This window comes from Hemiscyllium ocellatum, chromosome 11, assembly GCF_020745735.1.
Source record: "Hemiscyllium ocellatum isolate sHemOce1 chromosome 11, sHemOce1.pat.X.cur, whole genome shotgun sequence".
Classification (NCBI taxonomy): Eukaryota; Metazoa; Chordata; class Chondrichthyes; order Orectolobiformes; family Hemiscylliidae; genus Hemiscyllium; species Hemiscyllium ocellatum.
In genome coordinates, this window is record NC_083411.1 from 73,232,050 (window position 1) to 73,247,787 (window position 15,738).

At 40.3% G+C, this 15,738-nt stretch overlaps 1 protein-coding gene across 1 annotated transcript; it reads left to right on the forward strand.

Moving 5' to 3' along the window:
* The first annotated feature begins 438 nt into the window (after positions 1 to 438).
* Positions 439 to 14,744, forward strand: taf9 (TAF9 RNA polymerase II, TATA box binding protein (TBP)-associated factor). Its single transcript, XM_060832204.1, has 7 exons — positions 439 to 518; positions 3,272 to 3,353; positions 3,992 to 4,128; positions 4,214 to 4,348; positions 4,451 to 4,535; positions 7,489 to 7,602; positions 13,900 to 14,744. The coding sequence occupies exons 1-7, from the start codon at positions 483 to 485 to the stop codon at positions 14,070 to 14,072; spliced, it is 762 nt and encodes a 253-aa protein (XP_060688187.1). The 5' UTR covers positions 439 to 482; the 3' UTR covers positions 14,073 to 14,744.
* The last annotated feature ends 994 nt before the right edge of the window (positions 14,745 to 15,738 follow it).

Here is a 15,738-nt window from a genome sequence, read left to right on the forward strand (position 1 = left end):
ATACACACACTCTCTATCCCCACTGCCAGTATATACACACACTCTCTATCCCCACTGCCTGTGTGTACACACACTCTCTATCCCCACTGCCTGTGTGTACACACACTCTCTATCCCCAATGCCTGTATATACACACACACACACACTCTCTATCCCCACTGCCTGTATATACACACATTCACTATCCCCAATGCCTGTATACACACACACTCTCTCTCTCTATCCCCACTGCCTGTGTGTACACACACTCTCTATCCCCACTGCCTGTGTGTACACACACTCTCTATCCCCACTGCCTGTGTGTACACACACTCAGCTCCCACTCCCTGCCTGAACTGACGGGCACGTGGTGGGATGTTGTGAGAATGAGTAGCGTCCTATGTGACGTCAAACTACGCATGTTCCCCCAGAGGGGCGTGGCCTCGTGTCAGCTGCAGGAAACGCGTCAGGGCGGACGGAAGTGGCTATGAGGGCGGCGGAAAATGGCGGCGGCGAAGAGTGTGCCCCGGGATGCGCAGGTAGCTAGCGGCATGGGGGATACGGAGAGAGATCCTGGCACAGTAACACACATACCCGTGTAGGATGGGGAGTGTATGGAGGATAGAGAGTGTGCTGCGTCCTGTGTGTCATGTGCAAGTAGCGCCAAGTCCAGTTTTTGTTGCAGCTTCCTGCCTGTTTCTCCCATTCAAGTAATATTCTGTTCTTTGTTATTCTCTTCCCGTTACCCACATTATACTCCATTGGCCGCTCTTCACACTCACACTCATCCACGTCAATATCTATAAACCTCTCGCAAGCTGCCTTTCCACTTCTTTTTGGGTTGTCTGCAAATTTGACTGCAGAGAGTTCACTTACTTCCTCCAATAATTATTCTTAACTCTGCAATTCCGTCACTGATCCCTGTTGGACCCGACTGGTCAAACCTGAAAAAAAACCTTGTCCCCAGCAAACCAGGGAAGGAACAGAAGAAAAGCTGGGACCGAGTAGTTGAGAATGGGTTGGCTGTACTGGAAACAGTCCATGTCCACACCAGTATGCTGTTCATGCTTTCAATGTTTATTGAACTCAGCATGAAGTCCTGAAATTTACAGGCTCCCCAACTGGGAAATGAGACTATGTTTTTCCAGCTTGTGCCGAGCTACACTAGAGCACTGCAGCAGGCCCGAGACAGAAATTTTGGCCAGGGAACTTAGGGTATACTGGAAGGTCAGGGTTGTTTTTATATACAGGATATCGATGTGCTGCAAAATGGTCACCAAATCTGCAATTCACCTCCCCAGTGTAGAGGAGACCACATTGTGAGCAGTGACTAGACAGTAGACTAGATTGAGTGAAGTGCAGGTAAATGTCTGCTTCTCTTGAAAGTGTGACTGGAACCGTGAAGAGTGGGGTGGCGGGGGTGTGGAAAGCAAGTAAATGTTGTGCATTTTGATTGTTTGGGGAGGTGTAGGGAGTGGAGAGTTATGAACCAGAATGTCCAAGATGAAATGGTCTCTGTGAAATGCTGATGAAGGAGGGGAGAGAGGGGGACATGGGTCTCAGGGTAGCATCCTGCAAGAGGTGGCAGAAATGGTAGCTTATGAGGCTTTGGATGCAGATGCTAGCGGAGTGGAAATTGAGGACCGAGATGGAACCTATTTGTTTTTAGTGAGGATAGAAATGTGAGAAATGGGTCGGATGTGGCAAAGTCCACAGTGGTGGGGAGTCCTTGGCTGAGGAAAATGGTGTATGTTTCTGAGACCCTCACTTCTGGACTACTCGCATGGTTATCTGGGCTATATGACTACACACCTTGCTTCCTGTAAGGACTCCATTCTCCCAGTTGCTTTGCCTCTGTTGCGTCTGTTCTGATGATGATAGCTTCTACAGGACTCGAAAATTGGTTCTGTTTTCTTTCCACTCATGCTGCCAGACCTGCTAAGTTGCTCCAGCAATTTGTTATTGTTTCCGATCCTTAGCATCTGCAATTGTCTGTTTTATTTTAGCACTTTTCAGCTGCTCTGGTGACAGCTGCCTGGCTGTTCTCTTTGATTTTCTTCACCTCCAGTGATACAAACAGATCCTGAATTTTTCGGGGATTTTAAACTAACTATACTATTAAACCCTTAACAATTAATCAATTTCAATAAAGGGACATAGTGGCCACCGCAACAGTGGATGATGTGTTGAGTGGCAGGAATATCACTTGTTGTGTGGAAGTGGCTGGAGAAACAGTTGTGCAAATGAAATATCCATCTTCGTTTCAATATTTGAACTTCAAAATAGGGCTTGGAATGTCATTTCTCTTAAGCCACTTTTATGTGTCTTCTACAACAAAAGTTAAACGTTCTTTAATTATTTTGCTTAAAATTTAGTTTGACTGGAAATAGAATTTAAACCCTGTGTCCCATTTGGTTGTTAGCCTTTCGGCCTTATCAGCCTGTCTTCATTTTTATTGATTGTATGGGCCAGGTACACCAGTCACCGTTTCACTCTTAGGTTTGTTACCATGGTCTTGTGCAAAATTTGAAGATGTTATGTTCTTTCTAAAAGCTGAAGATTATTCTGCCATGATTGTGTGAAAAATGATTTTATTTGGGTGTAAACATTGATTTGTTTGAAGATAGTAATTAAGAGAGTGTGTTTTTGGCTGATGGACTACATTATAAAACAGCTTGACTTGTGCCTGGAATCAAAGTAAATTGCACATTCTTAAAATGTGTAATTCACCGTTCTGGTGTAGTTTAAAATAATATTGTTTTGGAAAGTAGGTTTTATAGTCATTTTATGATGGTTTGTGATGATGAACATCATAGTTGTTCATTTCAACAATCCCCTATTAAACATACTATGAACATGGAATAGTAGGCATTAGACATGATTACCACAAACTTTCCAGCCTAACTGTCTCATGTTGTCTGTTCTGTACTTTGTTGATGCTAGATTATGAGAGAAATTTCCAAAGCATTTTGAAACTTACAGGTGAGTAGCTTTGCCCATATTAATTTGCAGATAATGAACATTTGGATAAGAGGGAGATCATTGTTTTTCAATTGTCAGAGTTTGGCAAGAAGTGTTTTAGTATTAGTAACAAGAGCCAAAACATAGAACATTACTGTGCAGTACAGGCCCTTCGGCCCTCGATGTTGCGCCAACATGCAATAATTTCACTGCTCTTTTGTGACCACCTATTAATGTTATCTGTAGGGTGATGTGAAGAGTTGGCTGAATTCCTTCATAATAATTATTGTACACTGAAATGTTTTTGTTCATTTTGTTTCATGTTTAACAGGTCATGGCACAGATTTTAAAGGATATGGGTGTCTCAGAATATGAACCAAGAGTTATTAATCAGATGTTGGAGTTTACTTACCGTAAGTAAATGTGTGGGGCCTGACAATAAATTGGAGCTGGAAGGAAATAGAGGAATGAATTTCAGAAGGGAAGGCCATTAGTTTGGGTTTCTTGTAAGTCCTTCAAATTGGATCTTTTCGTCCCTGCAAGTTCCTGTCCAAAAGCCAACCAGATTGATAGGATTCCTTTAAGTGTGGTGGAAAGCAACTAGGAAGTGGATATTGGGTATGTTTAATTAAGCATTGTTTGGAGGTTGTAGGAAACCGCTAAGTGCAGCTGTGCATTGTGCTGTGCTTAAAAAGCTTGATGGGCCAGGGAAAGCACTCCAGTTGCTCCAGGCCCCCAGGCAACACAGTGTGGCAAGATTCTGTTTTCTCTGTTTTCCAACGTTTTCAGGTTTTTTGGGTTTCCAATGTTTGCAAGCACTTCAAAATTAAATGAGTTAAAATGCAGGCATTCAGTCTCCTTTGATGACAGGTGTGCTTCCAGTCCACACGTTGCCTTTGTTAAAACTGGAGGTGGTCAGGTTTCCTCTTGTTTTTAACCTCCCACCCACCTTTGTCTTAAAGTGCTTCAGTGAGGTACACTATTTAAATTGGGCAGTATTCTAAAGAATAATTTTGGTAAATAGCCTTTTGATTATTCTTTTACCTTTCAGGATATGTTACCACAATACTGGAGGATGCAAAAATATATTCAAGCCATGCTAAAAAAGCAAGTGTTGATGCAGATGATGTCAGATTGGCTATTCAGTGCCGAATGGACCATTCATTTACATCCCCTCCGCCTAGAGATGTAAGTATTGATCAAAACCATTTTTATTCATGATAAACACTAATTAAAAAGATGGTGTTAAAAAACGTACGTTACCTGTCTTTAGTTTCTGCTGGAGATTGCACGTCAGAAGAATCAGAACCCGTTACCACTGATTAAACCATATGCTGGGCCTAGGCTGCCACCAGACAGATACTGTCTAACAGCGCCAAATTACAAGCTGAAGTCGCTACATAAGAAGGTATGTTTTATAATAGTATTATCAGATTTGATGCTGATGGAACCTTAGAAATCAGGCTTTGGCTGGATTTTAACTTTTTATTTTGCATTCTCAACTTTAAAGGTGACATCATCCACTGGAAGAATAACTGTACCAAGGCTCAGTGTTGGCACATGTGTTACCAGTCGGCCCAGCACTCCAACGTTGGGTAAGTTGCAAATTAGTATTTACATCAAGTCTGAGTTAGTGCTCGTAATTGTGTGATACTGCAGTCGTCCCTGCCCAAACCCTTAACATTTGCAACGTTTTGAAATTCATTCAGTGGAAATTGGTATTGCTGGCTAAGATAGCATTTATTACTTATCCCTAATTGCCCTTGAGAAGGTAGTGTTGAGTTGCCTTCTTGGAAAACCTACTTGGTGTTAGCGAGGAAGTTCCAGGATTTTGATCCTTGCCTCAAAAGGGATATATTTCCAACTCAGGATGGAGAATAGCTGGGAGAGGAATGTGTATATGATAATGTTCCCATATATCTGCTGTCCTTGTTCTTCTAAATGTTAGTGACTTTGGATGACATTGAGCACCTTGTGTTGCAGAACTGTCATTTAGGCAAATTGGGAGTATTCCATCACCCTCCTCTTGACTTGTTTTTTGTAAATGATATGGTTAAGGTTAGAGTGGTGCTGGAAAAGCACAGCCGGTCAGTCAGCATCTGAGGAGCAGGAAAATCAACATTTCGGGCAAAAGCCCTTCATCAGGACTGATGAAGGGCTTTTGCCCGAAACACCGATTTTCATGCTCCTCGGATGCTGCCTGACCGGCTGTGCTTTTCCAGCACCACTCTAATCTAAACTCTGATTTCTGGCATCTGAAGTGCTCACTTTTGTCTTGTAAATGATGGACAACCTTGGGGGATTAAGGAATTGTGTTTCTTGCCAATGAGTTCCTTATGTTATGATTCCATTGATGGTACCTCTAGACAAGTCAGATCCCAAAATGAAAGGTGGCTTGATTGACATAAGACACAGAACCAGATGTAGGCCATTTGACCCTGCCATTCATTGAAATCCTGGCTGATCTGACAATCTTCAACTCACTTTGCATTTTCCTCATGACTGTGATCCACTTACTGACTTAAAAATCTGTCTGTCCAGACCTTGACGACACTAAATGACCCAATCCTTGACAGGTTTCTGTGATAAATAATTCCACAGATTCACTACCATCTGAGAGAGAAAATTCCTTCTCATCTTTTGTCTTAAATGGGTGACTCCTTACTTTGAGATTATACCCTCTTGTCCTAGACTCTTCCACAAGGGGAAACAAGCTCTTTGCATCTACTCTGTCAAGCCCCTTAAGAATCTTTTATATTTTAATTCCCCTCACATTCTTCTGAATTCTGATGAGTACAAGCCCAACCTCCTTGGATTTTCTTTTGTGTTTCATTAGTTAGCACTGGCTAATCATGGAGTCATATTCACACAAGGCTATAGATTTACTGAAGACAGAACAGAATTTGATTAGACAAGAAATAGAAGAAAAACCAATCTTTACATATATTGAGGACAGTTGGCAATATCTAAAACACTGTGAAGCAATGTTTCTACCCTTTTCCCATCACTATGCATGACAGACACTCAAATCCAGATAAATTATATCCATATTTTAAATCTTTAGGTTTCTATTTAGCTGGTTCCTGACAATTTCTCAGTCTTGGATTGTTAAGACAATTCATTGAATTCGTTCCAAATCTGTCGATGTGAACTTCTCCACAAATCTGTGTACCCGTTTTAATAACCTGCAAATTTCTAACCAAACTCCCCTGCTTTGCAAGTTGCACACATTCAATCTTTTTGCTGAGGTATATTAGTCCTGAACTATCCTGAATCCTCCTCCCAACAGAGAAGATAAACTTACTATTCAATATTTATCTTCTGACCAAAACCACAAAACCTGTTCTGAACTGAATTTTTAAAAAAATTATTCATCTCAACTTCTTCTGATTTAGAAACAAAGCTAATGTGCCTTTTGAATTTACTCTGTCATAAATTCAGCACATGAACACCTGTCATAAATTCAGCACTGTTACCTGCTTTCTGACAAGATGATGGATTAAAAGCACTCTTCCAGAAGGATTCTCTGACAATTTTCTTTAAAAGAAAACCTTTTGCAGAAGCAATCAATATCCACCATATATTTTGAAATCCAAATTTTAAAAAATATTAATCTGTATATAAATTAAATCTACTTAATAAATATAAATGGGAATATGAAATTGTCATAAAACAATTAAGAATGGTGAGTGCCAAGAAATGTAGAGAGGATCGAAGAGGTTTGCATTCTCTGCAGTTTAGAAGATTAAGTGATGAATAATTTCAAATAGAAAATTGGATAAGTACATTGAAGAGGCATGGGGTTAGATTGAGGGAATGGTATTGACTGGATTATTCAACTGACAGTGTCCTGGACCTCGGGCCACCTGGCATCCTCCGCTGTAATGCTGTATTTTCTGAGATTCATCACTCATTATAATAATGGTTGAAACATTAGTCTCAGCTCCCACTGTGACTGTGCTAAATTTTGGTTTTGATCAATTTTCATTTCCTGGTGGGATTGATGGCATTCAGCTTCAGCTCTTCAAATGTTGTCCCTACTTAAAAATCTACATATTTGTGCTGTCTCCACGATAATACACTGTATGGAAGTATGGGGGCGGGGCAGGCAGTGAGTGTGATGGGAAAAGAATTTTCACAGAATGCAATCACTATTGTTGTTGAATCTGTTTTAACTTGTACTCTCATCTTGTTTTATCTGCATGAAGTTTAATTCCTAACAACATTGGTTGCTTTTAAGTTCTTTTGGAAGTGGATTTTGTTAATCATAAGTGGGGGGATAAATGTTCTCTTCCTGCATGCGTTCCCTCAAACAAATAAGAACAACAATTGAGGGGGTGAAACTGACTGCCCATCAATTCCATCAGGAAATGAATAATTATTGTTAAATAGAATGCTGCTATTAATTGCAGATTTCTTTGCAGTTTCAATGGTTGTGATCTCTGTTGTAGTCTATTAATGCTCTGGAGATTTTGGATTAGTTTTAATGTAATCGGCAAGGCATATTGAAAGTTTTTGGAATTCATGTCTTGCACTTTGCATTTGTAGGTACTCCATCATCTCAAACAGTGGCTGTTACTGCGAAAGTTGGAACACCTGTATCATTAGCTGGCCAGAGGTTTACAGTGCAAATCCCTTCCTCACAAACTAATGTGAAACCAGGTAAGCTATAAATTTGAGATTTATGGAACAGTGGGTTAATTAATAAGTTGATCTTATATTAATATCAGTCTTACTCAAAATGAGTATTCTATTTATCTTGGAAATGGGGCCTGTGGACCACATGGCTTTTACATTTACTATTTCCACCTTATCATCATAGGACATAAATAGAAGTTTTTCTTTCTATTGTGGATAATGCAGGGATCGTAAAAACTACCATAAGTCAATTGGTGATTTTCTGTCACACAGTTACTGTATTTCAGGCAGCACTTTACACAAGCAAAGTACTACATATCGCAAATAAGGTTTGACATGTTAATGTCATGCAAGTGTGTGTGGCTGTAGAAGGTAATGTCAGGTCCCCTCAAGAGCTGTTTTTTCAAAAGTGCCTGAACAGGCAGTCGATTGATTTAACATATTGTGAGGAGTGGTGCATCTTTTTTTTAGAGCATTCCTTCAGCATTGAAGTGGCAGCTAAGATGGGCTAGGGCATGGTTCAATCCAGAACCTTTTGGTTCAGTCTTAACACTGAGTCTTTTAAATATTTAGTGAAACCAATAAATGTGTTTATTGGGATACAATGTCCTAATTGTTATAGTGTTAGCTTAACAATGCAAAAATTGACTACCAAGGTAAATTTGGAAATTGAATAAAAATAGTCTCACAAACTTGATTGAGTTCTTTGAAGAAGTAACAAAAGAAGATTGATGAGGGCAGAGCAGCAGATGTGATCTATATGGACTTCAGTAAGGCGTTCGACAAAGTTCCCCATGGAAGACTGATTAGCAAGGTTGGATCTCATGGAATACAGGGAGAAATAGCCATTTGGATACAGAACTGGCTCAAAGGTAGAAGACAGAGGGTGGTGGTGGAGGGTTGTTTTTCAGACTGGAGGCCTGTGACCAGTGGAGTGCCACAAGGATCAGTAATGGGTCCTCTACTTTTTGTCATTTACATAAATGATTTGGATGCGAGCATAAGAGGTACAATTAGTAAGTTTGCAGATGACACCAAAATTGGAGGTGTAGTAGACAGCGAAGAGGGTAACCCAGATTACAACAGGATCTGGACCAGATGGGCCAATGGACTGAGAAGTGGCAGATGGAGTTTAACTCAGATAAATGCGAGGTGCTGCATTTTGGGAAAGCAAATCTTAGCAGGACTTACATTTAATGGTAAGGTTCTAGGGAGTGTTGCTGTTCAAAGAGACCTTGGAGTGCAGGTTCATAGCTCCTTGAAAGTGGAGTCGCAGGTAGGTAGGATAATGAAGAAGACATTTGGTATGCTTTCCTTTATTGGTCAGAGTATTGAGTACAGGAGTCGGGAGGTCATGTTATGGCTGTACAGGACATTGGTTAGGCCACTGTTGGAATATTGCGTGCAATTCTTGTCTCCTTCCTATCGGAAAGATGTTGTGAAACTTGAAAGGGTTCAGAAAAGATTTACAAGGATGTTGCCAGGGTTGGAGGAACTGAGCTGCAGGCTGGGGCTGTTTTCCCTGGAGCGTCGGAGGCTGAAGAATGATCTTATAGAGATTTACAAAATTATGGAGGGGCATGGATAGGATAAATAGACAAAGTCTTTTCCCTGGGGTCGGGGAGTCCAGAACTAGAGGGCATAGGTTTAGAATGAGAAGGGAAAGATGTAAAAGAGACCTAAGGGGCAACCTTTTCAGGGTGGTACATGTATGGAATGAGCTGCCAGAGGATATGGTGGAGGCTGATACAATTGTAACATTTAAGAGGCATTTGGATGGGTATATGAATAGGAAGAGTTTGGAGGGATATGGGCCGGGTTGGGATATCTGGCCGGCATGGATAGGTTGGACCGAAGGGTCTGTTTCCATGCTGTATATCTCTATGACTCTATGAACAGTCTAATGATTTATTGATGGCACTATATAAAATGATAGCTTCTGTATTGTTGCAAACTAGTTAGCTAATATTTATCCCTAACTTGTATCTCCAAACTATATGGTTACTTCATATTCTCAGCACAATTTAGGATTTTTATTTATTACTCATTCACGGAATGAGGGCATTACTAGCTAGACCAGCATTTATTGTCCATCCCTAACTCTCCAGACCCGCAGAACAATACGTGGATCTCCAGATTAAAAGTCCAGCGATAAAACCACTAGGCTACCACCTCCCCAAATGAGAGGATCAGCAATAAACTCATTTTTGACAATGGTGTCCACATCCAAAGAAAGATTAATAAATTAGATAAATTACCAATTAAATTAGTTTTCTGCCTTTCATTCGGTGAAAGATAATGTCTAATGTTGGTATAATATATTTCGGTAGCAGAGATACAATGTGTTGGTCGTGGAATAGGATACCTGAGTGCTCTCTTTCTTTTCTGTCCCAATGCTTGTTGTTTTGCCCTCCCAATTCTCACAGTACACCAATCCATTCCTTGTGTGGTAAAATTAGCATGTTGTCCAGTTGTTTTTGTTTTTAGCAAGAATTTTGTTTAGTCTTAAATCTCTACAAGAGAGAGGAGCTGACATTAGCCTAATGTATCTGTGTATCTCTTAAGTTAATGAGCTGCATGTATGGCATGCTGTGAAAGATTGATGCTTAGATTCTGAACTCGGAGAGTTCAGGAACAGTATCCCAGGAATGGACGACAATATAACCAAAGGTAATGTTATAACTGTGGTGATCACAGTTGTAAAGACAAGTTTTGATTATATTCTCAAAGATAGATGATCAATTATGATGAAACATGATTTCCCAACATGCTGACTGTTCTGCACTCTCTTGAAAGGAAACTATTGTACTCCAACAAGAGTAATTTCAATTTTCGTAGAATCCCTACAGTGTAGAAACAGGCCATTAGGCCCAACAAGTCCACACCAACCCTCTGAAGAGTAACCCACTCAGCCCCATTCCCCAGCCCCTATTACTCGACATTTACCCCTGACTAATGCATCTAATCTACACATTAAAGAATACTGTGGGCATTTAGCATGGCCAATTCACCTAACCTGCACATCTTTGGATTGTGGGAGGAAACAGGAGCAACCGGAGGAAACCCACACAGCTACTGGGAGAATATACAAACCTCAAACAGACAGTTGCCCATGGTGGGATACAATCCCGTGTCCCTAGTGCTGTGAGGCAGCAGTGCTAACCACTGAGCCACCATGTCACCCAGTTCTGCTGATAGACCAACCAGTATCTAATCTTGTGCCACTTACCTTCATTGAAAGGTTTGCTGTATGAAAAGGAAAGCAGCAGAGGACTAGAGTTACTTGACTTCAGAATTTTTTTTTCGATAAATATTTGAGATGTGGACCTCACTGGCAGGGCCAACATTTATTGCCCTTGAGAAAGTGGTGAAGAGCTACCATGTTGAGCCACTGCAATTAATGTGCTGTAGGTATATCCACTATACAGTTAAGGATGGAGTTCCTGGATTTTGACCCAGTGACACTGATGCGCTAGCAATATTTCCAAGTCAAGATGGTCATTGGCTTGGAAAATTGCCACTACTTAAAAATTCCCCTCCAAGCCACTCACCATCTTGACTTGGAGGGGAATGTGTAAGTAGTGGTAGTTTTCCGATGCATCTGCTGTCCTTGTCCTTCTAGATGGAAGTGGTAGTGGGTTTGGAAGGATCTTCGGCAAATTTCTGCAGTGCGTCTTGTAGACTTTACACACTGCTGCCACAGTGCATTGAAGATGGAGACCGTTATGCTCTTTTAGATGGGTACAATCTGTACAGCCATGACTGAGATTCAAAAATACCTCATTGGCTGAAAAATGCTTTGGGATATCTGATGGTCATAAAGATGGTATATAGCGGAATCTACTTTTGGATTTAATTTCCTTTTCTCTTTCTCTGTCTGTCCTTCCTTCCCTTTGGTTATTAAGTCAGAATATAATTCAAAATAATACTGCTTAAAGTAAAGTTGTAATATCTAAACAGCAACAATTTGAAATTGAAATATCTGGTTTTGACATTGGACCAAGAGTGACTTCATTTTATTTTTACATTTAACACAGGCTATTAATATACAATCAAATTGTTTTTGTTTAGAGTTTGCTCGCAATTGTTTGCAATAATCGCATCCTTGAGGGAAAATTCTAAATTGGAGGAAGGCCAATTTTGACAGTATTAGGCAAGAACTTTGAAAAGTTGATTGTGGAGGCAGATGTTTGTAGGTAAAGGGACGGCTGGAAAATGGGAAGCCTTTAGAAATGAGATAATGAGAGCCCAGAGACAGTACGTTCCTGTTAGGGTGAAAGGCAAGGCTGGTAGCTGTAAGGAATGTTAGAGAAACTGAGGTTTTGGTCCAGGAAAAGGAAGCATGTGTCAGATATAGACAGCAGAGATCGAGTCAATCTTTACAAGAGTATAAAAGCAGTAGGAGTACACTTAAGAGGGAAACCAGGATGGTAGAAAGGGGACGTGAGATAGCTTTGGCAAATAGGATAAAGGAGAATCCAAAGGGATTTTATAAATACATCAATACAAAAGGGTGACTAGGGAGAGAAAAGGGCCCCTCAAGTATCAATGAGGCAGTCTTTGTGTGGAACCGCAGGAGATGGGGCTATACTGGATGAGTATTTTGCATCAGTGTTTACATGTAAGATACAGAATGTGGGAAATAGATGGTGACATCTTGAATATGTCCATATTATAGAGGAGGTGGTGCTGGATGTCTTGAAACGTGTAAAGGTGGATAAATCCCCAAGACCTGATCAGGTGTAACGTCTAACTCTGTGAGAAGCTAGGGAAGTGATTGTTAGGGCCTTTGCTGAGATATTTGTAAAATCGATGGTCACAGGTGAGGTGCCAGAAGACTGAAGTTGGCTAATGTGGTGACAGGATTTAAGAAATTTGGTAAGGAAAAGCCAGAGAACTGTAGACTGGTGAGCTTGACATCAGTGGTCAAGTTGTTGGAGGGAATCCTGGGGAGCAGGACTTACATGTATTTGGAAAGGCAAGGACTGATTAGGGATAGTCAGCATGGCTTTGTGCGTGGGAAATCATGTCTCACAAACTTGATTGAGTTTTTTGAAGAAGTAACAAAGAGGATTGATGAGGGCAGAGTGGTGGATGTGATCTATATGGACTTCAGTTAGGCATTCGACAAGGTTCCTCGTGGTAAACTGATTAGATCAAGGTTAGATCACATGGAATACAGGGATAACTCACCATTTGGATACAGAACTGGCTTGAAGGTAGAAGACCAGAGGATGGTGGTGGAGGGTTGTTTTTCAGATTGGAGACCTGTGACCAGTGTTGTGCCACAAGGATCAGTGGTGGGTCCACTGGTTTTATTCATTTATATAAATGAATTGGATGTGAGCATAAGAAGAGGTATAGTTAGTAAGTTTGCAGATAACACCAAAATTGGAGTTGTAGTGGCCAGCAGAGAAAGTTACGTTAGAATACAATGGGATCTTGATCAGGTGGGCCACTGGGCTGAGGAGTGGGAGATGGAGTGTAATTTAGATAAGTGTGAGGTGCTGCATTTTGGAAAAGTAAATCAGAGCAGGACTTGTACACTTAATGGTAAGGTCCTAGGGAGTATTGCTGAACAAAGAGACCTTGGAGTGCAGGTTCATAGCTCCTTGAAAGTGGAGTCGCAGGTAGATAGGATAATGAAGAAGGCACTTGGTGTGCTTTCATTTATTGGTCAGTTCATTGAGTATAGAAGTTGGGAGGTCGTGTTGTGGCTGTATACAACATTGATTAGGCCATTTTTGGAATATTGTGTACAATTCTGGTCTCCCTGCTATTGGAAGGATGTTGTGAAACTTTAAAGGGTTCAGAAAAAATTTGCAAGGATTTTGTCAGGGTTGGAGGGTTTGAGCTGTCGGAGGAGGCTCAATAGGCTGCGGCTGTTTTCCCTGGAGCAACAGAGGATGAGGTGGTGACCTTATAGGGGTTTATAAAATCATGAGGGGTATGGATAGGACGAATAGACTAGGTCTTTTCCCAGGTATGGGGCAGTCCAGAACTAGAGGCCATAGGTTTAGGGTGAGAGGAGAAAGATATAAAATGGGCAACCTTTTCACGCAGAGGGTGGTATGTGTATGCAATGAGCTGCCAAAGGAAGTGTTGGATGCTGGTACAATTACAACATTTAAAAGGCATCTGGATGAGTATATGAATAGGCAGGGTTTTGAGGGATATGGGCCGGGTGCTGGAAAATGGGACTAGATTAGGATATCTGGTCGGCTTGGATGTGTTGGACTGAAGGGTCTGTTTTCTTGCTGTACATCTCTATGATTCTATGACCGAATTTCTAAAATATTTTGCTCTTTTATTTTCTTACAGCTGCAGGAATCTCCTCAACAACCTCAGTCCAAAATGTTTTGATCAATCCATCTCTGATTGGCTCAAAAAATATCCTTATCACGACTAACATGGTCTCTACCTCAGGAAGTAACAATGAAGCAAATCCATTGAAACGGAAACACGATGACGATGATGATTATGATGCTTCCTAAAAATGGATCTGACTATCATTTGAAACATTATTCTTTTTAGAATAAATTCTATCTATTGAGACTTTGATATGAATGATGAACATCTGCCAATATTAGTTTGGCATTGTTTGCAAGTCATCCAGATTGAACAGCTGAGCTGTAAATCCAGCATTGTGAGGCAAATATGTAAAAGTGCTTATAGTTTGTCTGGCCACTTGTGAATTTGGAGCATGAGGTGTAAGCTCTGTCTTGTGTTTGTATTAAATAAATGTGCCATTTTAGTTCTTTAAACAATCATCTGCTTGGGATCCCTACATACCAGGAGCTGTTTCTAAGTTGCTTTTCAAGACATTTTCTATACATTAGTAATTCCTTTCAATTTGTAGAATGCACAGTATATGAAGTACTTATGGACTCTGTGATTTCTGCAAATGTTATATTTGCATTCAGTTTCTCTCACCACTGATTGATGTACTTATTTCTGCGTATGTTTACCAGAACATTTAGAGATTGCCAGTGTTGTGTCAAGCTCAGTCCAAATAACAAACTCAGAATTAAGTTTGCATCTTTGTGTTATTTTGTAGAATTATTCATAAAAATACCTGTTGTAATTTTAAGACATTTTGTATCATTGATCAGGTTTTCCTGAAACAATTTGTAGTTGTACATATTGGATAAACAGGCTTCTTTGCAGTTGGGACCTCTTGTGGGGTTTTGTTGTTAGCTGAGTTTCATGAAACAATTATTTTTGACAGCTTTTCCAAGCGTACCTTACACTTTGTGCTCTTCAATAGTGTATATTCGACAAAGAAACTTGAGCTCTGTGAGGTAACTGCAAACATGAACCATTTTCTGGGTAATAGTGCTGTACTGGATTTCTTTTGTTCTCTTATTATGTCACCCTCGTGTTTAAAATTGTTCCACAGTTTAAGGCACAATATATTACAGTATTTGTTTTGTTCTTGTGTAGTTAAGCTTGGAAAATACTTTGTCAGGTATATCATACCGACCATTTCTAGTTAACTTAGACTTCAAAACAATGATCTTACACTCTCCTTACATTTCCTGAAGAATGGCTTATGCCTGAAATGTCAATTCTCCTGCTCCTTGGATGCTTCCTGGCCTGCTGTCTTTTTCCAGCACCACATTTTTCAACTCTGGTACTCCAGCATCTGCAGTCCTCACTTTTTCCCATTCTCCTTACATCCCAATATTTATTGTTTTTATTAGAGCAGAGTTTTTCCCCTATCATTGTGAAATGTGACTAAGTGCAGAGTACAACATTACGCCTCAAACAATGTCCAAGAACTAATAAATCAGAAATTGCCAGTTGGCATTATCACACCTTTTTGCTCAGCTGTCTTTGGTCTTATCTAGGTCAAGTTATGTCTTCTTCTTCACTGTACCAATGTGATTATTACCTTGGAACCAGGAAGGATTTTTTTCCACATAAAAAAAGGGATTCAATTACATATCATCTTACATTTTCAAAATGTATTAATTATGTTGTAAGTTTTAGGACAAAGTGACTGCTCTAGTTAATAATGACTTGTAATTCATCACTGAATCAATATTATTAGCTGATCTTTTCTTTTTGGTGATTGAGGGAAAAATAGCCAGGGTGCTGGGTAAACTTCCTGATGCTTGAGCCACTTCATCTGTACACCCACACATACACACACACCCT

Excerpts from the sequence above, each read along its gene's own strand:
- taf9 (XM_060832204.1), top strand. The coding sequence starts at position 483 with ATGGCGGCGGCGAAGAGTGTGCCCCGGGATGCGCAG. Across the intron at positions 519-3,271 it reads GTGTGCCCCGGGATGCGCAG|GTCATGGCACAGATTTTAAA; the intron begins GTAGCTAGCGGC and ends CATGTTTAACAG. Across the intron at positions 4,129-4,213 it reads CATCCCCTCCGCCTAGAGAT|TTTCTGCTGGAGATTGCACG; the intron begins GTAAGTATTGAT and ends ACCTGTCTTTAG.